Source organism: Salvelinus fontinalis, chromosome 32 (genome assembly GCF_029448725.1).
Source record: "Salvelinus fontinalis isolate EN_2023a chromosome 32, ASM2944872v1, whole genome shotgun sequence".
NCBI lineage: Eukaryota > Metazoa > Chordata > Actinopteri > Salmoniformes > Salmonidae > Salvelinus > Salvelinus fontinalis.
Genome location: NC_074696.1, coordinates 11,549,112 through 11,573,253, shown reverse-complemented (window position 1 = coordinate 11,573,253; position 24,142 = coordinate 11,549,112). Strand labels below are relative to the sequence as shown.

At 44.0% G+C, this 24,142-nt stretch overlaps 1 protein-coding gene across 1 annotated transcript in view; it reads left to right on the top strand.

The window, feature by feature from the left end:
- Positions 1–1,625: 1,625 nt before the first annotated feature.
- Positions 1,626–24,142, top strand: part of LOC129830723 (RNA-binding protein 25-like) — a 53,377-nt gene continuing 30,860 nt past the window's right edge. The window contains exon 1 of the mRNA XM_055893365.1: positions 1,626–2,214. Within this exon, the coding sequence (XP_055749340.1) occupies positions 2,155–2,214 (60 nt within the window). The 5' untranslated portion in view covers positions 1,626–2,154. The remainder of the gene's footprint in view (positions 2,215–24,142) is intronic.

Here is a 24,142-nt window from a genome sequence, read left to right as displayed (position 1 = left end):
CTAGTACTGATTTTAAGCTGATAACTGCTTTACTGAGGAAAGATTTACACCAGGGTTTCTCAAACTCGGTCCCCCCAGAAGAACGTTTAGTTATTTTGCCCTAGCATAACACAGCTGATTTTAATTAAATAACCAACTCGTCAAGCTTTGATTATTTGAATCTGCTGTGTAGTGCTACGGCAAAATCCAAAACATGCACCTTGGGGTGGCCCCCAGGAACAAGTTTGGGGAAAAACCTGATTTACACAATGATTGTGATATGCAGTTGCCAGCTGGTGCCATTAGGCTGATTCATTAGCTCAAATGATTGGTTGTTTTGATCATTTAAGAGTTTATTTTACATTTTAACTAGGCAAGTCAGTTAAGAACAAATTCTTATTTACAATGACAGCCTAGGAACAGTGGGCAAGACTGCCTTGTTCAGGGGCAGAACGACAGATTTTAACCTTGTCAGCTCGGGGATTCGATCTTGCAACCTTACGGTTACTAGTCAAAAGCTCTAACCACTAGGCTACCCTGCAGAGTGATTTGATTAGCTGATCATGATAATAACAGATCTAGCTATAGAATAGTTGAATTTTATTGTCCTCCAAGAAGGGAATCTTTTGGGGGGGGTTTCAGACTGGTAGGCCTATATGGCTGCGTTTACACAGGCAGCCCAATTATTAAAAAAACACCAACAATACCAGACTTGATGAGGCTACTTTGTATTCGGGTAAGGGAATCTGGAAATACTTTTTATAGGCCTAATTGTGTGTTTTTTTTTTAATAGGCCTACTTTTAAGTTCCATTTTAAATTGGCCATTTTGTACAATTATTTGGTAAATATTTAACCAAACTATTAAATCAAAAGGTACTCCTGTAGAAAATCTGTTGATTTATTAGTGTTGTTTCAATAGAAAGTGTCCTGTGCTCCCCTGTTCTGTATTCAAAGGACAGGTGAGACAAAATGGCTGGAGACGGGGAGGTCTCATGGGAACGTGCCCTCACATTCCCAATAAGCCTAATGATGATATGCTAATGTCAGTTCACCTCAATATGATGAAATGGGAAAAGAGGTCAGTCTGGGTCATTATTCAAAGGTACAGTATAGGCAACATAGAAAAACGTATATATATACACATCGCTATTGATTTACCTTCCTTCATTGGGCAAATTCAAACTGTTGAACGTTTGAAAAAAAGGGTCTAGGCTACTGAACTCGAGCCAGTTTTGACAAGAATTAGTTGATATGTTGGTGTGAAAGTCCTCTGACTCGGGTTATTATTGTTCGGTTGGAAAACGGGGCCAGTAGCCGGATGGTCTGGGGGTCTTGGGCACACCCGAGACCCAGTGAACACAGACACGCCCCCTATAACCGCTGGCGATGCGTCCAATGTCCCCTGCAGTGTGGAATGTGCCCTACTTCGGCCCCGGTTGCGGTTTCGTTGGGAGGTGTGTGTCAGGGGCGGTGATGGAACAGCCTGAGGGTGCCTATTCGGGGCTGCAGGGGGCATCCTCGCCTCGCCCACCAGAGGAGACCCCCCCCCCCCCAATACACACACACACACACACAACCTCCTGCCAGACTGACTCCCAGGCTCGTCCCTAGTTACCACAGCCACAAAGTCATGAACCCCGCCTATTTCTACAGTTTCTCTTAAATTAGTTATTTTAAACATCACCACACTGCGAACCTTACGCCGAACCCTAACCTTAAATTAAGGCCAAAAAGCAAATTTTTGTTTTCATGCAGTTTTACGATATTGACAATTTTTACTTTGTGGCTGGGGTAACTATAGTGAAAACCCTCTCCCAGGCCGACGCGCGTAGTCAAACGGATCATCAGAGAGCAGAGGGCTGGCGTCTCCTGGTAGTACATCTATCAGGTCTCGAGCACATAAAGTCCAAAAGAGGGGGACTAAAGAAAATAAAGAGAAAAGGGGCTCCCTTGCAGGAAGAAGGAATCTCCCATCGTTTTAAACCTGGTTCCATTACCAGAGAGAACACACGCGGGTTTAGCGTTTTACCGAGACGGATTAATAAAACGCCAGACGGATGTTCGCGAGGAGGGGTGGTCCGCTCTGAAGTTGGAGACTACTGCCTACCGAATACGGAGAGAGGAGAGAAGCGCTTTTGTTTTTCCCGTGAAGGCTAGCGCCCCCCGGCCACAGCATGAAGCTGCCGCCTTGTTTCATGGCGCTCATCGCGGCGCTGCTCGCTCACTCCGCGCTGGTAAGGGCACGAGACTGCCGGGTCCTTTGTGTATTCTATTGAAGTATTGTTCCATTTCTACCAATGAATCACTTCGATGGACTGGGAAAACCGGAATCTAGGTTTCCATAGCATAGGGTATTGATAGGCTATGACTTTGACATGTGTGTTGCTCGTGGTTAATAAGGTAGCAGTGTGTGTGTGTGTGTGTGTGTGCGCTGCTCTGTGGTCTATGGGGGCATAGTGGTCGGTAGTAAATCTTGGACTCGACCCATATTTGGTCGCGAGCCGCCCGTGACTCCCGTGTCTCTCCCGGGTCTTTGTGTCTCAGAGACTGGGGGTCCGTTCTGATTGAGGTTATTATGGGCTGTTCTGTGAACTGCTCTTGTGGCGTCTCCTTCGCTAACTCACATCCATCCCCCGGTAATTCAGCTCGAGCATTTTTAGGCTCCTGCGGTAGGGTTTCGATTGGTTGCCCTGTGTATATGTACGGGTGTCTCTCAGATACTGAGGTGAGGGCCGGCCTGGAGTAAACGGGGGCCTGTCCGTTGAGGATGGGTGAGAGACCCCGGGGCTTCTCCGGTAACCGGAGGGTGTGAAGAAGGGGTGGGGTAGTGGAAACGCCATGCGGTGCGCGATGGATGGGAATGATGTCATCGGGAATCGCGAGGAAGCAAACTGTTAGGAATGCGTGAGTCTCTTGGAACCAACCGGTGCTTCATGCGCATCCAGCACCCCCTCACCAGCCCGTGCTAATTTATCCTCCAGACCGGAAGAGATCGTTGTGGTCTTAGTAGGATAGCACAAGTCGTCATATAGCCCACAGTCCATCTTGGATGCAAAAGTGCTATTGTCTTAAAATGGTAAAATACATAATTGCCTAAAAATACCCATTCTGTAGCTTTACCTCCTATTGTCTATGTGGTCAGATTTGCTGGGGTGTAGAGGTCAAACAGGGCAAAGGTTGCTGGATCGAATCCCTGAGCTGAAAAGGTAAAAATCTGTCGTTCTGCCCCTGAACAAGGCAGTTAAACCCACTGTTCCTAGGCCGTCATTGAAAATAAGAATTTGTTCTGAATTGACTTGCCTAGTTAAATATAGGTTAAATAAAAACAATGTTTAACTTCACTGTTTTGAGAAGGAGAGAGGAAGAAATTGAGATTCTCCAACAGGCACGTACTAGGTCAGTTGGTGCTGTTGGCTGCCAAAGATCTGCCTCCCTCTAATCTGACCCTGAGGACACACACACGCACGCACACACACACACGCACACGCACACACACAGAGAGTCATAGAAAACCGCACAGGTGGAGGCAGGTGTGTGTCTCATGCTGGCACAGGTAACATCACACCCACATCAGTGGTCTCCGGAATGCTCAGTAACCCCAGACAGCCCTGCCCTGGGGACACTGACATACACACTTCAAAAGGCACTCACACACAGATTGGCATACTTGCTCAGATCTTTTGCTGCCTCCAGTGACTGACGGGTCGTGTGTGTGTCCTGGTTCAATCCTCAGTGCATGGTCTGCGTTGGGATTTATTTCCTATGATATGAGGCTGTGATTTCATTTCCTGCCGTGTAAGTTTAGATGATGCCTGATTTTCCCACATACATCTGCTGCATCCCACAGAGACTCTCTCTCTCTGTGTGTGTGTGTGTGTGTGTGTGTGTGTGTGTGTGTGTGTGTGTGTGTGTGTGTGTGTGTGTGTGTGTGTGTGTGTGTGTGTGTGTGTGTGTGTGTGTGTGTGTGTGTGTGTGTGTGTGTGTGTGTGTGCCAGGGTTTGTGAGCTAGCTTTTTTGTGGCGTGTATGAAACGAGAGAGTACTTTTATGGTGTGTGTGTGACAGAGAGAGAGAGAGAGAAGTTTGGAGTTTTTGAGGATCATGTTTGGTTCGGGGAATGAATCAGTTTCTTGTGCCTGAAATAGTAGACAAAGCCCCCCATAGAGAGCAAAGGAGCGAGGAGAAAATAGTGAGAGAGAGAGGGGGATAGAGAGAGTGTGTGGAATGTCAGAGGCAATTTGACACAGGAAGTGGGTCCTTCTCACTCTTTTAAGGGCGGTCTCTCTATCTATATTCAAATTCAATTCAAGGAGCTTTATTATCGTGGGAAACATATGCTAACATTGCCAAAGCAAGTGAAGTAGATAATAAACAATAAAAAATTAACAGTAAACATTACACTCACAGAAGTTCCAAAAGAATAAAGACATTTCAAATGTCATTGTGTATATATACAGTGTTGTAATGATGTGCAAATAGTTAAAGTACAAAAGGGAAAATAAAAAAAACAGAAATATGGGTTGTATTTACAATGGTGTTTGTTCTTCACTGGTTGCTCTTTTCTTGTGGCAACAGGTCACAAATCTTGCTTGCTGTGATATCTGTCTCTCTGTCTCTGTGTCTCTCTCTCCTCTCAATTCAATTAAATTCAAGGGGCTTTATTGGTATGGAAAACATGTGTTAACATTGCCAAAGCAAGTGAAGTAGATAATAAACAAAAGTCAAACAATAAAATGAACAGTAAACACTACACTCACAAGTTCCAAAGGAATAGAGACATTTCAAAAGACATATTATGGCTATATACAGTGTTTGCACGACAGACAGACAGACAGGCAGGCAGACAGACAGACAGACAGATGTGGACAGACAGACAGACAGGTGTGGACAGACAGGTGTGGACAGACAGACAGACAGACAGACAGGTGTGGACAGACAGGTGTGGACAGACAGACAGACAGACAGACAGGTGTGGACAGACAGACAGACAGGTGTAGACAGACAGACAGACAGGTGTGGACAGACAGACAGGTGTGGACAGACAGACAGACAGACAGGTGTGGACAGACAGACAGGTGTGGACAGACAGACAGACAGGTGTGGACAGACAGACAGACAGGTGTGGACATACAGACAGACAGACAGACAGACAGGTGTGGACAGATATCAGAACTCCCATATATAGGTGTATAATAATAACACCTATACTGCTGGGATTTTCCTCATCACTATACTACACTATGTAGCCTAATATACATTGTTCAGGGTTGGAGTTAGTTCCACTGCAGTAATAGGAAATGAAACATCTCTCAGTTCATATTTGGAGCTCTGTTATACCATACAGTAGGTATGTATGTAGGTCTGTCTGTATGTACAATGCATTCGGAATGTATTTAGACCCCTTGACTTTTTCAACATTTTGGTACATTACAGCCTTATTCTAAAATGGATATATCATCAATCTACACACAATACCCCATAATGACATCACAATACCCCATAATGACATCACAATACCCCATAATGACATCACAATACCCCATAATGACATAGCAAAAAACATATATATATATATATATATATTTTGCAAATGTATTAAAAATAAAGTATTCAGACCCTTTAATCCGTACTTTGGCAGTGATTACAGCCTCGATTCTTATTGGGTTTGATGCTACTTCCTTGGCACACCTGTATTTGGGGAGTTTCTCCCATTCTTCTCTGCAGATCCTCTAAAGCTCTGTCAGGTTGGATGGGGAGCGTCGCTGCACAGCTATTTTCATGTCTCTCCAGAGATGTTCTATCAGGTTCAAGTCTGGGCTTTGGCTGGGCCAGAGTGATGGAGTGCTGCATCAGATGACCTGGCCTTCACAATCACCTGACCGCAACCCACTTGAGATGGTTTGGGATGAGTTGGACTGCAGAGTGAAGGAAAAGCAGCCAACAAGTGCTCAGCATATGTGGGAACTCCTTCAAGACTGTTGGAAAAGCATTCGTCATGAAGCTGGTTGAGAGAATGCCAAGAGTGTGCAAAGCTGTCATCAAGGCAAAGGGTGGCTACTTTGAAGAATCTCAAATATAAAATATATTTTGATTTGTTTAACACGTTTTTGGTTACTACATGATTCCATATGTGTTATTTCATAGTTTTGATGTCTTCACTATTATTCTACAATGTAGAAAATAATAAAGAAAAACCCTTGAATGGGTTGTTGTGTCAAAACTTTTGACTGGTATGTTATGTTATGTGTTACTGTGTGTGTGTGTGTGTGTCTAAGTCTATTGAGCCTGGCCTGAAAACAAGTACTGATGATGGCTCCACCCTACTCTCTACCTCTAGTCTAGCTCCTCCCCCTTGGCTTCCCTTACCCAGGTTGTAGTAGTAACATGCTTCCCTTACCCAGGTTGTAGTAGTAACATGCTTCCCTTACCCAGGTTGTAGTAGTAACAGGCTTCCCTTACCCAGGTTGTAGTAGTAACAGGCTTCCCTTACCCAGGTTGTAGTAGTAACATGCTTCCCTTACCCAGGTTGTAGTAGTAACAGGCTTCCCTTACCCAGGTTGTAGTAGTAACATGCTTCCCTTACCCAGGTTGTAGTAGTAACATGCTTCCCTTACCCAGGTAGTAGTAGTAACAGGCTTCCCTTACCCATGTTGTAGTAGTAACAGGCTTCCCTTACCCAGGTTGTAGTAGTAACATGCTTCCCTTACCCAGGTTGTAGTAGTAACATGCTTCCCTTACCCAGGTTGTAGTAGTAACAGGCTTCCCTTACCCAGGTTGTAGTAGTAACAGGCTTCCCTTACCCAGGTTGTAGTAGTAACAGGCTTCCCATACCCAGGTTGTAGTAGTAACAGGCTTCCCTTACCCATGTTGTAGTAGTAACAGGCTTCCCTTACCCAGGTTGTAGTAGTAACAGGCTTCCCTTACCCAGGTTGTAGTAGTAACAGGCTTCCCTTACCCAGGTTGTAGTAGTAACAGGCTTCCCTTACCCAGGTTGTAGTAGTAACAGGCTTCCCGTACCCAGGTTGTAGTAGTAACAGGCTTCCCTTACCCAGGTTGTAGTAGTAACAGGCTTCCCTTACCCAGGTTGTAGTAGTAACAGGCTTCCCTTACCCAGGTTGTAGTAGTAACATGCTTCCCTTACCCAGGTTGTAGTAGTAACATGCTTCCCTTACCCTGTGAGACTAGGGGGAAGGGATAGGGTGTGAGACTACGAAGGGGGTAGGGTGTGAGACTACGAAGGGGGTAGGGTGTGAGACTAGGGGATAGGGTGTGAGACTGAGGCTTCTTAGCGAACCATACTAACTTTTGTTTTGGAGGTGTTCAGAACAAGGTTAAGGGTAGAGAAATCTTGTTGGACACTAAGAAAGCTTTGTTGTAGAGCGTTTAACACAAAATCCGGAGAGATGTCAGCGGATTATGAGACTGTATCATCTGCATTTAAATGGATTAGAGAGCTTCCTACTGCCTGAGCTATGTTGTTGATGTAAATTGAGAAGAGCGTGGGGCCTAGGATTGAGCGTTTGGGTACTCCCTTGGTGACAGCCAGTAGCTGAGACAGCAGATGTTCTGATTTTACACACTACACTCTTTGAGAGAGGTAGTTAGCAAACCAGGCCAAAGGCCCCTCAGAGACACCAATACTCCTTAGCCGGCCCAAAATAATGGATTGGATGCGAGACTAGGAGATTTTTTTTATTTTTTTTATTTCCCCTTTATTAAACCAGGTAGACAAGTTCTCATTTACAACTGCGACCTGGCCAAGATAAAGCAAAGCAGTGCGACAAAAAACAACACAGAGTTACACATGGGATAAACAAAGGTACAGTTAATAATACAATAGAAAAACGTATTTACAGTGTGTGCAAATGGGGTAAGGAGTTAACTTCTCTGGGATAGGTGGGACGGTAGCGTCCCCCTTGGCCAAAATCCAGAAAAAATGTATGAAATCACACATGAAAGACACCAAATTAAAGCTACACATGTTGTGAATCCAGCCAACATGTCTGATTTCAAAAAGGATTTACGGAGAAAGCACAACAAACAATTATGTTAGCTCAGTACATAGCCACAGAAAAACACAGCCATTTTCCCAGCAAAAGATAGTAGTCACAAAAAGCAGAAATAGAGATAAAATGAATCACTAACCTTTGATGATCTTCATCAGATGACACTCATAGGACATCATGTTACACAATACATTTTTGTTTTGTTCGATAATGTGCATATTTATGTCAGGTTTTGGCCAAGACTGTTCGGGTTTTGGTCACTAGATGTCCCCATTGCACCTTTTTTGTACCTTTTGTTTTTCTTGCTCTAATTATTGTTTGCACCTGTAGGTCATTCCCTTGTTAGTATTTAAACCCTGTGTGTTCCTCAGTTCCTTGCTCAGTGTTTGTAAGTTAGCACCCAGCCCCAGCCCAAGCCTTGTTTTATACAGATATTTCTCTTGTTGGATTTTCCAGAGGTTCTCTGGTTTAGTTCTTGTGTATTATTTGAGTAGTCTTTTGAGGTTTGTTTTTCCCTGCTGTTTTTTACCACTTTGTGGAGTTTCTTTTGTATTTTGGAGGATTTCCATTTTGTGCCTCTTGGCTTTATTTTTGGACATTGTGGATTTAGTTTCTTTGCCTGAAGATTTTGTTCTTTAATTAAACCACCATCTCTAGTACTGCTGTGTCTGCCTCATCTTCTGGGTTCTGACGATTATTAGTGACTGTTTCTCGCACCGGGTCCTGACAATTTATATCCACAAATCTCGGTTTACATTGGCGCCATGTTAAGAAATGCCTCCAAAATATCCGGAGTAACCGAGAGCCACGTCAAATATGAACGTGATGAAAGATACATGTTTTACACAGAATTAAAGATACACTTGTTCTTAATGCAACCGCTGTCTCAGATTTAAAAAAAACTTTACGTAAAAAGGACACCATACAATAATCTGAGACGGCGCTCAGATTTAACAACATTTCTCCGCCATGTTGGAGTCAACAGAAATCCGAAATTACATCATAAATATTCCCTTACCTTTGATTATGTTCATCAGAATGCACTGCCAGGAATCCTAGTTCCACAATAAATTGTTGTTTTGTTCGATAATGTCCATTACTTATGTCCAATTAGCTACGTTTGCTAGCATGTGTAGTTCACGTGTCCAAACGCTCGCGCAGATGCAGGCAAACGTCGGACGAAAACTTAAAAAAGTTATATTCCAGGTCGAATAAACTGGTCAAACTTAGTAGAGAATCAATCTTCAGGATGTTGTTATCATTTATATCCAATAAGGTTCCAACCGGAGAATTCTTTTCAGTCTCTATAAGTAATGTAAGAAATGGCAATATCATGAGAAATGCACGTGACCAAGAACTGGTAATCTGCCAGACCACTGACTCAAACACCTCCCACCCGGTGCCACATCACAGTATAGGCTTCATTCAGCGTTCTATAGACTGTTGACATCTAGTGTAAGGCGTAGGAAGTGCAAACAGATCCATATATTACAGGGATGGGCGATGAGTTTAACAATGACCAGTCTCAGAATTATCACTTCCTGTTTGGATTTTTTCTCAGGTTTTTGCCTGCCATATGAGTTCTGTTATACTCACAGACATCATTCAAACAGTTTTAGAAACTTCAGAGTGTTTCATATCCAATAGTAATAATAATATGCATATATTAGTATCTGGGACAGAGTAGGAGGCAGTTCACTATGGGCACGCAATTCATCCAAAAGTGAAAATGCTGCCCCCTATATCAAAGAAGTTAAGGCAATAAATAGGCCATAGTAGCGAAGTAATTACAATTTAGCAAATTAACACTGGAGTGATAGATGTGCAGATGATGATGTGCAAGTAGAAATACTGGTGTGCAAAAGAGCAAATAAAAAGTAAATAAAAACAATATGGGGATGAGGTAGGTAGGTAGTTGGATGGGCTATTTACAGATGGGCTGTGTACAGCTGCAGCGATTGGTAAGCTGCTCAGATAGCTGGTGCTTAAAGTTAGTGAGGGAGATATAAGTCCAATTTCAGCAATTTTTGCAATTCGTTCCAGTCATTGGCAGCAGAGAACTAGAAGGAAAGGCGGCCAAAGTAGGTGTTGGCTTTGGGGATGACCAGTGAGATATATCTGCTGTAGCGCGTGCTACAGGTGGATGTTGTTATGGTGACCAGCGAGCTGAGATAAGGCGGAGCTTTACCTAGCAAAGACTTATAGATGACCTGGAGCCAGTGGGTTTGGTGACAAATATGTAGCGAGGGCCAGCTGACGAGAGCATACAGGTCGCAGTGGTGGGTGGTATATGAGGCTTTGGTGACAAAATGGATGGTTGTGATAGACTGCATCCAGTTTGCTGAGTAGACTGTTGGAGGCTATTTTGTAAATGACATCGCCGAAGTCAAGGATCGGTAGGATAGTCCGTTTTACTAGGGTATGTTTGGCAGCATGAGTGAAGGATGCTTTGTTGCGGAATAGGAAGCCGATTCTAGATTTAATTTTGGATTGGAGATCTTTTTTATTTAAAAAAAAAAATAATTATCCCATTTTCTTCCCAATTTTCATGGTATCCAATCACTAGTAATTACTATCTTGTCTCATCGCTACAACTCCCGTACGGGCTCGGGAGAGACGAAGGTCGAAAGCCATGCGTCCTCCGAAGCACAACCCAACCAAGCCGCACTGCTTCTTAACACAGCGCGCCTCCAACCCGGAAGCCAGCAACACCAATGTGTCAGAGGAAACACCGTGTACCTGGCCCCCCTTGGTTAGCGCGCACTGTGCCCGGGCCGCCACAGGAGTCGCTGGAGCGCGATGAGACAAGGATATCCCTACCGGCCAAACCCTCCCTAACCCGGACGACGCTATGCCAATTGTGCGTCGCCCCACAGACCTCCCGGTCGCGGCCGGCTGCGACAGAGCCTGGGCGCGAACCCAGAGACTCTGGTGGCGCAGCTAGCACTGCGATGCAGTGCCCTAGACCACTGCGCCACCCGGGAGATTGGAGATCCTTAATGTGAGTCTGGAAAGAGAGTTTACGGTCTAACCAGACACCTATGTATTTGTAGTTGTCCACATATTCTAAGTCAGAACCGTCCAGAGTAGTGATGCTGGACGGGTGGGCAGGTGTGGGCAGCGAACGGTTGAAGAGCATGCATTTAGTTTTACTAGTGTTTATGAGCAGTTGGAGGCCACGGAAGGAGAGTTGTATGGCATTGAAGCTCGTTTGGAGGTTTGTTAACACAGTGTCCAAAGAAGGGCCAGAAGTATACAGAATGTTGTCGTCTGCGTAGAGGTGGATCAAGGAATCATTGATATATACAGAGAAAAGAGGACTTTTGTTGTGATAGGGTGTGAGACTAGGGGATAGGGTGTGAGCCTAGGGGATGGGGAAAGGAGATAGGGTGTGAGACTAGGGGATAGGGTGTGAGCCTAGGGGATGGAGAAAGGAGATGGGGTGTGAGACTAGGGGATAGGGTGTGAGCCTAGGGGATGGGGAAAGGAGATAGGGTGTGAGACTAGGGGATAGGGTGTGAGCCTAGGGGATGGGGAAAGGAGATAGGGTGTGAGACTAGGGGATGGGGAAAGGAGATGGGGTGTGAGACTAGGGGATAGGGTGTGAGCCTAGGGGATGGGGAAAGGAGATAGGGTGTGAGACTAGGGGATAGGGTGTGAGCCTAGGGGATGGGGAAAGGAGATCGGGTGTGAGACTAGGGGATGGGGAAAGGAGATAGGGTGTGAGACTAGGGGATAGGGTGTGAGCCTAGGGGATGGAGAAAGGAGATGGGGTGTGAGACTAGGGGATAGGGTGTGAGCCTAGGGGATGGAGAAAGGAGATGGGGTGTGAGACTAGGGGATAGGGTGTGAGCCTAGGGGATGGAGAAAGGAGATGGGGTGTGAGACTAGGGGATAGGGTGTGAGCCTAGGGGATGGGGAAAGGAGATAGGGTGTGAGACTAGGGGATAGGGTGTGAGCCTAGGGGATGGGGAAAGGAGATAGGGTGTGAGCCTAGGGGATGGAGAAAGGAGATAGGGTGTGAGCCTAGGGGATGGGGAAAGGAGATAGGGTGTGAGACTAGGGGATAGGGTGTGAGACTAGGGGAAGGGAATAGGGATGAAACTAATAACTGGCACGCAGAAAGGTAGAAATAAATTGTAGGATAAATTGTTACGTTTCCCCAAATTTGAAACTCTAAAATTATTCCTCCCGCATTTCCATGGTCGGGTTTTTCCTATAGGCTACTTTGTAGCAAGGTAATATAAAATAAAACATTCAGGTTTCAAACAATAAAGTATATTAGCCTGATAGCCTGTCTGTCTGTCTCTGTCTGTCTGTCTGTCGTTTCCGTAGCAACCCTGGTGATTAGGTTAACGAGGAGACCGGATGGGCGTGGTCATGCTACCAGAAATCTGAACCGCCCTGTTGGGAATTCTGGAATTCAGCTCCCCAGCAGGGCAGAGAGATAACAGCAGACTAATGTTTAACAGATAATGGAGTTCAAATGTTTGAAGTGTTTTGGATGTTTTAGTTATTGACTCTTGGGGACAACTAGCAGTCCTCTGACCTTTGTAACCAAATATGGATGGATCCGTGTGTGTGTGTGTGTGTGTGTGTGTGTGTGTGTGTGTGTGTGTGTGTGTGTGTGTGTGTGTGTGTGTGTGTGTGTGTGTGTGTGTGTGTGTGTGTGTGTGTGTGTGTGTGTGTGTGTGTGTGTGTGTTGATATGTCATGGGGTTATGTGCTGGACACAGGAAGTGTGTATTTATAGATCCGGCCTTGGAGCTTCGTCTGAGGAGGGGGGGACTTCCTGTGCAGAACGCTGTGTGTATGTGTGTGTCAGTATGCACGCGTGTTTTTGAATAATTTAGCCAGTCTACCGACAGAGGAGTGAACGAGGTCAGAAGCACATGCTACAACCGTCTCTTTCCATCCCTCCCTCCCTCCCTTCTTCCCTCCCTTCTTCCCTCCCTCCCTCCCTCCCTCCCTCCCTCCCTCCCTCCCTCCCTCCCTCCCTCCCTCCCTCCCTCCATATTTACATCTCTCATTCACAATCTAGCTCTCCCTCAGTACATATCTCTCACCTCTTTTTCCCCTCTCCCTCCTTCCTTACTAGAAGGATCACGTCTGGACGGTCATATCCAGTCTGAACACAGATGACCGTGTGCTTGTAGATACAGATATCACCTACTGTGTTGTCTATGTTACTATATGTCAGGTGTATGTACTGTTATATAGCGTGTTAAATACAGTATGCTGCAGGTCACCAGAACCTTCCACTAAAGAGGTGGAATTAGGTGGAACCACAGGCTCTGTTGTTTTTTAAATAATTTGTATGTTTTAGGGGGTAGATCAGCTTTAATATTGCGGCTAGATTGTAGCTTTCATCCATCAATGTAATTGTCAGCATAATTTCCTATCCCTCATATATTTTTGGGGTAAATGTATATATTTTTTTGTGGTGGGGGGGGTAAATATAGATATATATCCGTACATACACATACCCGCCAGAAACAAAGAACTTTTTTCTGAAACTCGTCAGTCTATTCTTGTTCTGAGAAATGAAGGCTATTCCATGAGAGAAACTGAAGATCTCGTGCAACGCTGTGTACTACTCTCTTCACAGAACAGCGCAAACTGGGTCTAACCAGAATAGAAAGAGGAGTGAGAGGCCCCGGTGCACAACTGAGCAAGAGGACAAGTACATTAGAGTGTCTAGTTTGAGAAACAGACACCTCACAAGTCCTCAACTGGCAGCTTAATTAAATAGTACCCGCAATAGTACCCGTCGCCCTGACACATGGTCCTAGGGCTCAGGTCCTCCGAGAGAGAGAAAGAAAGAGAGAAGAAGAGAATTAGAGAGAGCATACTTAAATTCACACAGGACACTGGATAAGACAGGAGAAGTACTCCAGATATAACCAACTGACCCTAGCCCCCCGATATCTCAGACTGACTAATAAAAATAAAATATTAAGATGGGCAAAAGAACACAGACACTGGACAGAGGAACTCTGCCTAGAAGGCCAGCATCCCGGAGTCTCCTCTTCACTGTTGACGTTGAGACTGGTGTTTTGCGGGTACTATTTAATGAAGCTGAAGGGCCGAAAGACAAGTTCCTTACTTTTTCCCCCTTCCACTTGCCTCTTCCATTTTTGTGGTACTGCTGCAATTAGTTGGTTGTAATTTTTTGTAATTTCCATATAAACTCAGCAAAAAAAGAAACGTCTTCTCACTGTCAACTGCGTTTCTTTTCAGCAAACTTAACATGTGTAAATATTTGTATGAACATAAGATTCAACAACTGAGACATAAACTAAACAAGTTCCATTGACATATGATTACCAGAAATTGAATAATGTGTCCCTGAACAAAGGGGAGTCAAAATCAAAAGTAACAATCAGTATCTGGTGTGGCCACCAGCTGCATTAAGTACTGCAGTGCATCTCCTCCTCATGGACCTCACCAGATTTGCCAGTTCTTGCTGAGATGTTACCCCACTCTTCCACCAAGGCACCTGCAAGTTCCTGGACATTTCTGGGGGGAATGGCCCTAGCCCTCACCCTCCTATCCAACAGGTCCCAGACGTGCTCAATGGGATAGATATCCGGGCTCTTCGCTGGCCATGGCAGAACACTGACATTCCTGTCTTGCAGGAAATCACGCACAGAATGAGCAGTATGGCTGGTGGCATTGTCATTCATGCTGGAGGGTCATGTCAGGATGAGCCTGCAGGAAGGGTACCACATGAGGGAGGAGGATGTCTTCCTTGTAACACACAGCGTTGAGATCGCCTGCAATGACAACAAGCTCAGTCCAATGATGCTGTGACACACCGCCCCAGACCATGACGGACCTTCCACCTCCAAATCGATCCCGCTCCAGAGTACAGGCCTCAGTGTAACGTTCATTCCTTTGACGATAAACGTGAATCCGACCATCACCCCTGGTGAGACAAAACCGCGACTCGTCAGTGAAGAGCACTTTTTCCCAGTCCTGTCTAGTCCGGTGATGGTGGGTTTGTGCCCATAGGCGACCTTGTTGCCGGTGATGTCTGGTGAGGACCTGCCTTACAACAGGCCTACAAGCCCTCAGTCCAGCCTCTCTCAGCCTATTGTGGACAGTCTGAGCACTGATAGAGGGATTGTGTGTTCCTGGTGTAACTCGGGCAGTTGTTGTTGCCATCCTGTACCTGTCCCGCGGGTGTGATGTTCGGATGTACCGATCCTGTGCAGGTGTTGTTACACATGGTCTGCCACTGCGAGGACGATCAGCTGTTCGTCCTGTCTCCCTGTAGTGCTGTCTTAGGCGTCTCACAGTACGAACATTGCAATTTATTGCCTTGGCCACATCTGCAGTCCTGATGCCTCCTTGCAGCATACCTAAGGCACATTCACGCAGATGAGCAGGGACACTAGGCATCTTTCTTTTGGTGTTTTTCAGAGTCAGTAGAAAGGCCTCTTTAGTGTCCTAAGTTTTCATAACTGTGACCTTAATTGCCTACCGTCTGTAAGCTGTTATTGTCTTAACGACCGTTCCACAGATATGGGAACAAGCATGGGAAACGGTGTTTAAACCCTTTACAATGAAGATCTTTGAAAGACAGGGCCCTGAAAAGGGACGTTTCTTTTTTTGCAGAGTTTATTTGTGTTAGCTGCATGTGTGGGGCAGCAGGTAGCCTAGTGGTTTGAGCGTTGGACTGGAAACTGAAAGGTTGCAAGATCAAATCACCAAGCTGACAAGTTAAAAATCTGTCGTTCTGGCCCTGAACAAGGCAGTTAACCCACTGTTCCTAGGACGTCATTGAAAATAAGAGTTTGTTCTTAAATAACTGACTTGCCTAGTTAAATAAAGTTTAAAAAAATAAATGTGACAAAACTCCACCAGTCCTATTTATGATATAATTTACAAAGATTATACATTTTTAAAAACATTTATCGAAAAAAGTTTTTTTATCAATGAGTATATTTGAGTTTAACCACAATATTTCTTGTATTGTTCTGTATTTTCTGGTTGATTAAACTGAAATTGCAACCAACTTTCTATGGCTTGTTTAAAAAAATAACGATATTTTGGAGATGATTTAATTTTCAAATAACCACAAGTGAGCGGTTGTAATCTGAATAAAGGGAAAATGGCCATTCTTGAACATGCTGTGAGACGCTCTTACTAATTTGCTAGAGAACCAGTTTGGATTTAAGTATAACTTTTGTATGACTGATGCCTTTAGTGAGAGGTCTAATGCTTTAATATTTAATAATTTCTGCCCTCTGAATTCATATAAAGAGGTCCTTTTAATTTTGTCTGGCTTGCAATTCCAAATAAAATGTTGTATGTTTTGCTCATATAATTTTAAAAAACAGGACGCTAGGTGTAGGCAAGACCATAAGCAAACAGGTAAACTGGGATATGACTAAAGAGTTAATCAGGGTAAACTGGGATATGACTAAAGAGTTAATCAGGGTAAACTGGGATATGACTAAAGAGTTAATCAGGGTAAACTGGGATATGACTAAAGAGTTAATCAGGGTAAACTGGGATATGACTAAAGAGTTAATCAGGGTAAACTGGGATATGACTAAAGAGTTAATCAGGGTAAACTGGGATATGACTAAAGAGTTAATCAGGGTAAACTGGGATATGACTAAAGAGTTAATCAGGGTGATTTATCCACAAATAACTTTCTATTAAAATGTATTGTTTTGAAATATGTTCTTTCTTTCGGGATATGAATAGCGAGTAGGTCCACATCCCCGTCAGACCATTTTATTGGTAAACTACACGGTAATGTAAAAGTAGCATTTTTTTAATGATCCTATACATAATATAGAACACTCATAATTTAGTTGTAATCCAGAGAATCGGTAGAATTCGATGGCTTTAGTTCATTCTTACATTTTAAATGTTTTGTGCTGCTTTTGAAAGCAAAAGTAAAATTGAAAACTTTATTAGCATTGTTGAATTCGATTGTCATAATAGCATGCTAGACCCGTTGGTTTGGTCAGCTAAACTAGCAAGTGTGTTTGTTTCGTTACCAAGGCAACACCTGTAGCTAGCTAGTAAACTTGCTAGCTACTTCAGTGGACGATGGACACATTTCTAGAGGTAAATGGACACATTTCTAGAGGTAAATGGACACATTTCTAGAGGTAAATGGACACATTTCTAGAGGTAAATGGACACATTTCTAGAGGTAAATGTGTTAAATTATAGCCATAGTATAAAAGGGATGACATAGACAATTGAGACTTGGATTGTGTATGTGTACCATTCAGAGGCTGAATGGGCAAGACAAAATATTTAAGTGCTTTTGAATGGGGTTTGGTGTTAGGTGCCAGGCGCATCGGTTTGTGTCAAGAACTGCAGCGTTGCTGTTTTTTTTCACGCTCAACAGTTTTCGGTGTGTATCAAGATTGGTCCACCACACAAAAGACATCGAGACAACTTGACACAAATATGGTAAGCTTTGGAGTCAGCATGGGCCAGCATCCCAGTGAAACACTCTTGACACCTGCCCCGATGAATTGAGGCTGTTCTAGGAGGGGACGGGGGAGGGGGTGAAGGTGGAAGTCAATATTATGAAGCTGTTCCTGATGTTTGGTATGCTCAGTATAGATGTGCTTTAAAGCAAAGCAAAATGGCAGCTGCAGAAGCTGTCTGTTGGGTGAATGCCCTCGTTAACCTTTGAACCAAAGCTCTTTACCTGGTTCTGTCAAAGGCGTATGCAGGCTGAATGTGCTACTGAAGCTAATGATCGGTGTGTGTGTGTGTGTGTGTGTGTGTGTGTGTGTGTGTGTGTGTGTGTGTGTGTGTGTGTGTGTGTTTGTCATCATCAATGTCTGTGTGTTTGAGGAGGTTGATACTATATACAAAATGCATGAACACACACACACACTGCGTGCAGTTTGTCATTACTTTCAGGCTCCACACACACACACACACACACACACACACACACACACACACACACACACACACACACACACACACACACACACACACACACACACACACACACACACACACACACACACACACACACTCACACACACACACACACCCTCACCCTATCTGTCTGTCTCAGCAGCAGGTAATTCATAATGTTTCATCGCAACAGTTCTGGATGACCCCTAATCTCAACCAGCAGGAGGTCAGGCCACAGAGACGTGTCTGTATGATATTGTTTGAGCTGCACTTCCTAACCTCCTGCCAAATGTATGACCATATTAGAGACACGTATTTCCCTCAGATTACACAGACCCACAAAGAATTCGAAAAACATATCCAATTTTGAGAAACTCCCACAGTGTGCCATCACAGCAGCAAGATTTGTAACCTGTTGCCACAAGAAAAGGGCAACTAGTGAAGAACAAACACCATTGTAAATACAACCCATATTTATGTTTATTTATTTTCCCTGTTTGCACATCGGTACAACACTGTATATAGACATAATATGACATTTGAAATGTCTTTATTTTAGAACTTTTGTGAGTGTAATGTCTACTGTTCATTTTTGTTTATTTCACTTTTGTTTATCTACTTCACTTGCTTTGCCAATATAAACATGTTTCCCATGCCAATAAAACCCATAAATTGAAATTGAATTGAGAGGGGAGACGTATAGACTCAGAGAGAGGAGAGATGTACAGACTCAACCAGCTTCATGAGGTAGTCACCTGGAATGCATTTCAATTAACAGGTGTGCCCTGCTAAAAGTTACTTTGTGGAATTTCTTTCCTTAATGCGTTTGAGCCAATCAGTTGTGTTGTGACAAGGTAGGGTTGGTATTCAGAAGATAGCCCTATTTGGTAAAAGACCAAGTCCATATTATGGCAAGAACAGCTCAAATAAGCAAAGAGAAATGACAGTCCATCATTATTTTAAGACATGAAGGTCAGTCAATCCAGAACATTGACAACTTTGAAAGTTTCTTCAAGTGCAGTCGCAAAAACCATCAAGCGCTATGATGAAACTGTCTCTCATGAGGAACGCCACAGGAAAGGAAGACCCAGAGTTACCTCTGCTGCACCTCTGCTGCACCTCTGCTGCAGATCATTAGAGTTACCAGCCTCAGAAATTGGCAATTAACTGCACCTCAGATTGCAGCCCCAAATAAATGCTTAAGAGTAACATACACACCAACATAAACTGTTCAGAGGAGACTGCGTGACTCAAGCCTTCATGATCGAATTGCTGAAAATAAACCACTACTAAAGGACACCAATAATAAGAAGAGACTTGCTGGGGCAAGAAACACGAGCAATGGACATTAGACCGGTGGAAATCTGTATTTTTGGTCTGATGAGTCCAAATGAGATTTTTGGTTCAAACCGCCGTGTCTTTGTGAGACACAGAGCAGGTGAACGGATGATCACTGCATGTGTGGTTGCCACCATGAAGCATGGAGGAGGTGTGATGGTGCTTTGCTAGTGACACTGTCACTGATTTATTTAGAATTCAAGGCACACTTAACCAGCATGGCTACAACAGCATTCTGCAGCGATACGCCATCCCATCTGGTTTGCGCTTAGTCCCACTATCATTTGTTTTTCACCAGGACAATGTCCCAAAACACACTTCCAGGCTGTGTAATGGCTATTTGACCAAGAAGGAGAGTGATGGAGTGCTGCATCAGATGACCTGGCCTCCACAATCATCTGACCTCAACCCAATTGAGATGGTTTGGGATGAGTTGGACCGCAGAGTGAAGAAAATGCAGCCAACAAGTGCTCAACATATGTGGGAACTCCTTCAAGACTGTTGGAAAAGCATTCCTCATGAAGCGGGTTGAGAGAATGCCAAGAGTGTGCAAAGCTGTGATCAAGACAAAGGGTGGCTACTTTGAACAATCTTAAATATAAAATATATTTTGATTTAGCTTTTTTGGTTACTACATGATTCCATATGTGTTATTTAATAGTTTTGATGTCTTTACTATTATTCTACAATGTAGAAAATAGTAAAAATAAAGAAACCCTTGAATGAGTAGGTGTGTCCAAAACTTTGACTGGTACTGTGTGTTTTGTGTATATATATATATAGTACAGTATATATGTTTTATTTGTTTATTAGTTTAAAAAAAAAATGCTGCCAAAAAGTGATTATAACGTGTATTGCTAAATTACTAAAATGTAAATGTAAATGTATTGACCCAGGGGTGTGAATACTTATGTAAATTAGATATTTCTGTATTTCATTTTCAATAAATGTGCAAAAATGTCTGGGGTATTGAGTGTAGATGGGTGAGAAAACCCAACAACAATATAATACATTTTGAATTTGTAACACAACAAGATGTGGAGCAAGTCGAGGGATGTGAACTCTTTGAGAATGTATGTACAGGGTCAGTGATTTACAATGTGCAGGAATACTGGAGTACTTGAGGTAGATATGTACATGTACTGTAGGCAGGGATTAGGAGAAAGTGACTGGTAGCAGAATTAATAATAGTAGCAGTAGTAGTCGTAGTAGTAAACAGTATGCCAGCAGCATAAGTGGTGGGTGTGTGTGTGTGTGTGTGTGTGTGTGTGTGTGTGTGTGTGTGTGTGTGTGTGTGTGTGTGTGTGTGTGTGTGTGTGTGTGTGTGTGTGTGTGTGTGTGTGTGTGTGTGTGTGTGTGTGTGTGTGTGTGTGTGTGTGTGTGTGTGTGTGTGTGTGTAAGTAAGAGTGTGTAAGTAAGAGTGTCAGCGTGAAAGGCGGATATACATGGAAACAGGGCTGAAGGTGACTGGTAGCAGGAATATGTAAATATTTACGGTAATATACTAATGGTACTAACTGTCAAACTTCAATTAAACGCTGAGTCGCAAATAGCCTTTCCCTTTTAATAGCCGGGCAACGGAACACATTTCACCAAATAAAAGCTTGTTTCAAATAAACACGGGATCTAAATGAATTGTTTAATGTTTGATTTGTTACATTAAATAATTCAGTAATGACTCAAAACTGTCAATTATCTGTTTTTATCGCCAGTAAGAAACTGCTAGCCATTGGCTGCCAACAGCTGAGAACTGCTAGCCATTGGCTGCCAACAGCTGAGAACTGCTAGCCATTGGCTGCCAACAGCTGAGAACTGCTAGCCATTGGCTGCCAACAGCTGAGAACTGCTAGCCATTGGCTGCCAACAGCTGAGAACTGCTAGCCATTGGCTGCCAACAGCTGAGAACTGCTAGCCATTGGCTGCCAACAGCTGAGAACTGCTAGCCATTGGCTGCCAACAGCTGAGAACTGCTAGCCATTGGCTGCCAACAGCGGAGAACTGCTAGCCATTGGCTGCCAACAGCGGAGAACTGCTAGCCATTGACTGCCAACAGCTGAGAACTGCTAGCCATTGGCTGCCAACAGCTGAGAACTGCTAGCCATTGGCTGCTAACAGCTGAGAACTGCTAGCTAACTGGCAAGCACCAAAACAGTCAACTTCGTGAGTACAGACCCCCAGAAGTAAAAACTGCCAAAAAGTATGTTATTACTATCATTTCCTCCCTCGCTACTTCAGCCTGTTTCCATGGCAGGGTCTTGTCCCCTGCCATAACCTCCTCCCATGTCCAAGATGCAGTGGTGGGCCGTCAGGGCCTGCAAGGCCTTCTCTGCTGGCCTAAACATCATCAGAATATAATTTTTTTTTAAATATATTTTCCCACAAATATGTATTAAATTATTCCCTAGAGTAAGAGTTATACTCTTCATTTCATAGCTTTCCTCTTGGTTACACTGCTTCCAGCCCCAGGTTGAGATCTGGAGGGCTGGTCTTTATGTTAGATCTTTTATCCAATCATATTCAGCCATCATGTGTTGCCAGGGGTCTAAAATCTGCCCTCAGGCCTTCAGAATCAACAGTGCGGGCGCTTGTAGCTTATAGTGAATGGAAATGAAAATTTAGTGTCAACCAATCAGCTTTAGAGTTGGCTATTGTACGCCTGCTGGCTGGCTCCAGTGTTACACAGGAGCCAGCTAGCAGGCGTAGTGCGTGCACGTCTTTTGATTGGATTACCAATATTGAGAGGCAGGTCCTATGGGCTGGTCTATGCAGATCTAGGAAACTGAATTTGATAAACGAATTAATTTGCGCACTACTAAGCTGTTTTTTCAACCCACAATGGCAGAAGGAGGAGAAGATATCGATTTGGTCGAGGATATAATTATAACGCCATTCTCAAGACGAACTTTAAGAAAAGTTAGACATTGTAAGGAGAGGTCGCCCGACGCCACAAAGCCTGTCACAGGCGGGAAAGGGGTTCGTTCGCTCGCCACTTTCAAAGTTTCAACTACGAGTGCTGTCAATGGCTCACAGGCTCCGAGAAGCACTGCAAACTGTACTGCTGGGAATGCCTATTATTTGCAAGTGATCGATTTGGTGTTTGGAGCCACACTGGCTTTGCAAACTTGAGTTGTCTAACCAAGGCAGCAACGAGACACCAAAGTACGGCTGGGCACTAACAAGCAATGGTGCTTTTGAAAACTTTTGGGGACACCGGAGTGGATCTACAGCTCAAAGAACAAGCGCGCAGGGCAACGGAGCTGCACAATGAAAAGGTGAAGGGAAATATTGAAAAGACTCATTGATTGTGTCATGTAAACACTGTTTACCCAAAAATGTCAATTTGTCAATTTCAAGGTGACGCAATGCCTGGTTATACTGCCTTTCTGTCTAAATGTATAGTGTCTAGAGCCATGGCATCATATTGATGGTAATAAGAGGTGGATTAATTCGGGTGGGACTGTGTAGTACATCACTGAAGGCCCAGGCCCCAGGCCCACGGCACGCCACTGCCAATATGTCCTCCATTCTCTCTTCTCCCGAGCCTAGGATCCCTGCTCCTCCTGGCCACGCTGCTTGGTCCTTTGGTGGTGGGTAGTTCTGTCACGACTGTCGTTCAAGGAAGACCAAGGTGCAGCGTGGTGAGCGGACATACTTTTATTATAATGATGTCGCCAACAAAAACAATAAACATAGAATTAGCCGTGAAGCTCACAGGGCTATAGTGCCCCTAACAAAGATAACTACCAATCAGAGACAACGATAGACAGCTGTCCCTGATTGAGAACCATACCCGGCCAAAACATAGAAATGAAAAAACATAGAAAACAAAACATAGAATGCCCACCCCAAATCACACCCTGACCAAACCAAATAGAGACATAAAAAGGCTCTCTAAGGTCAGGGCGTGACACAGGCATACTAAGACAAGAAACATGACACTGTAAGCAAATGATGAAACATTGGTGCAGGAAATATAGAAATTTATTAAAATGCTGGAAGTAAATTCTAGAATTAAACAATTAACTGTGCAAATGAGCAAAAGCTGTTTGCATTAAGATAATAGACGCCTGGCTCAAATAGAAGCCTGTCCCTAATAAGCGCCTGTTTTGTTCAGTGATTTAAGAAAATAAATGCTCTGGATAATAAATGAAGTTTTTTATTATTATTATTTTATAAAAAAAATAAAAATATGACCCCTTTTTTTTCTCCCCAATTGGTAGTTACAGTCTTGTCTCATCGCTGCAACTCCCTGCCATGCGTGCTCCGAAATACAACCCAACCAAGCCGCACTGCTTCTTGACACAATGTCCATTTAACCCGGGAAGCCAGCCGCACGCACCAATGTGTCGGAGGAAACACCTAGCGACCGTGCACTGTGCCCGGCCTGCCACAGGAGTCACTAGTGCATGATGGGACAAGGACATCCCTGACGGCCAAACCCTCCCCTATCCCAGATGACGCTGAGCCAATTGTGCACCGCCCGCTGGTTGCAACCGGCTGCAACAGAGCCTGGACTCGAACCCAGAATCTCTCGTGGGTTCGATGCAGAGCCTTAGACCACTGTGCCACTCAGGAGACCCTATTAAATGAAGTTTTACGGTATGTTAACAGGAGTAATAGTGACCAGTAGCAGGATAGATGTATACTAATGGTTTAGGCAATCAATAATAAACAGCAGCGTAGCTGTAGTAATACATTTAATCATTTTAGCAGCAGCGTAGCTGTAGTAATACCTTTAATCATTTTAGCAGCAGCGTAGGTATGAGGGAGAACAGTAGTCGCTAGCCATTTAACAGTCTTATGGCCATAGGAATAGAAGCTGTCTAGGAGTCTGTTAGTCTGAACCTTGATGCACCGGTACCGCCTGCCGAATGGGAGCACGGAGAACCGTCCATGTCTCGGCTGGGTGGAGTC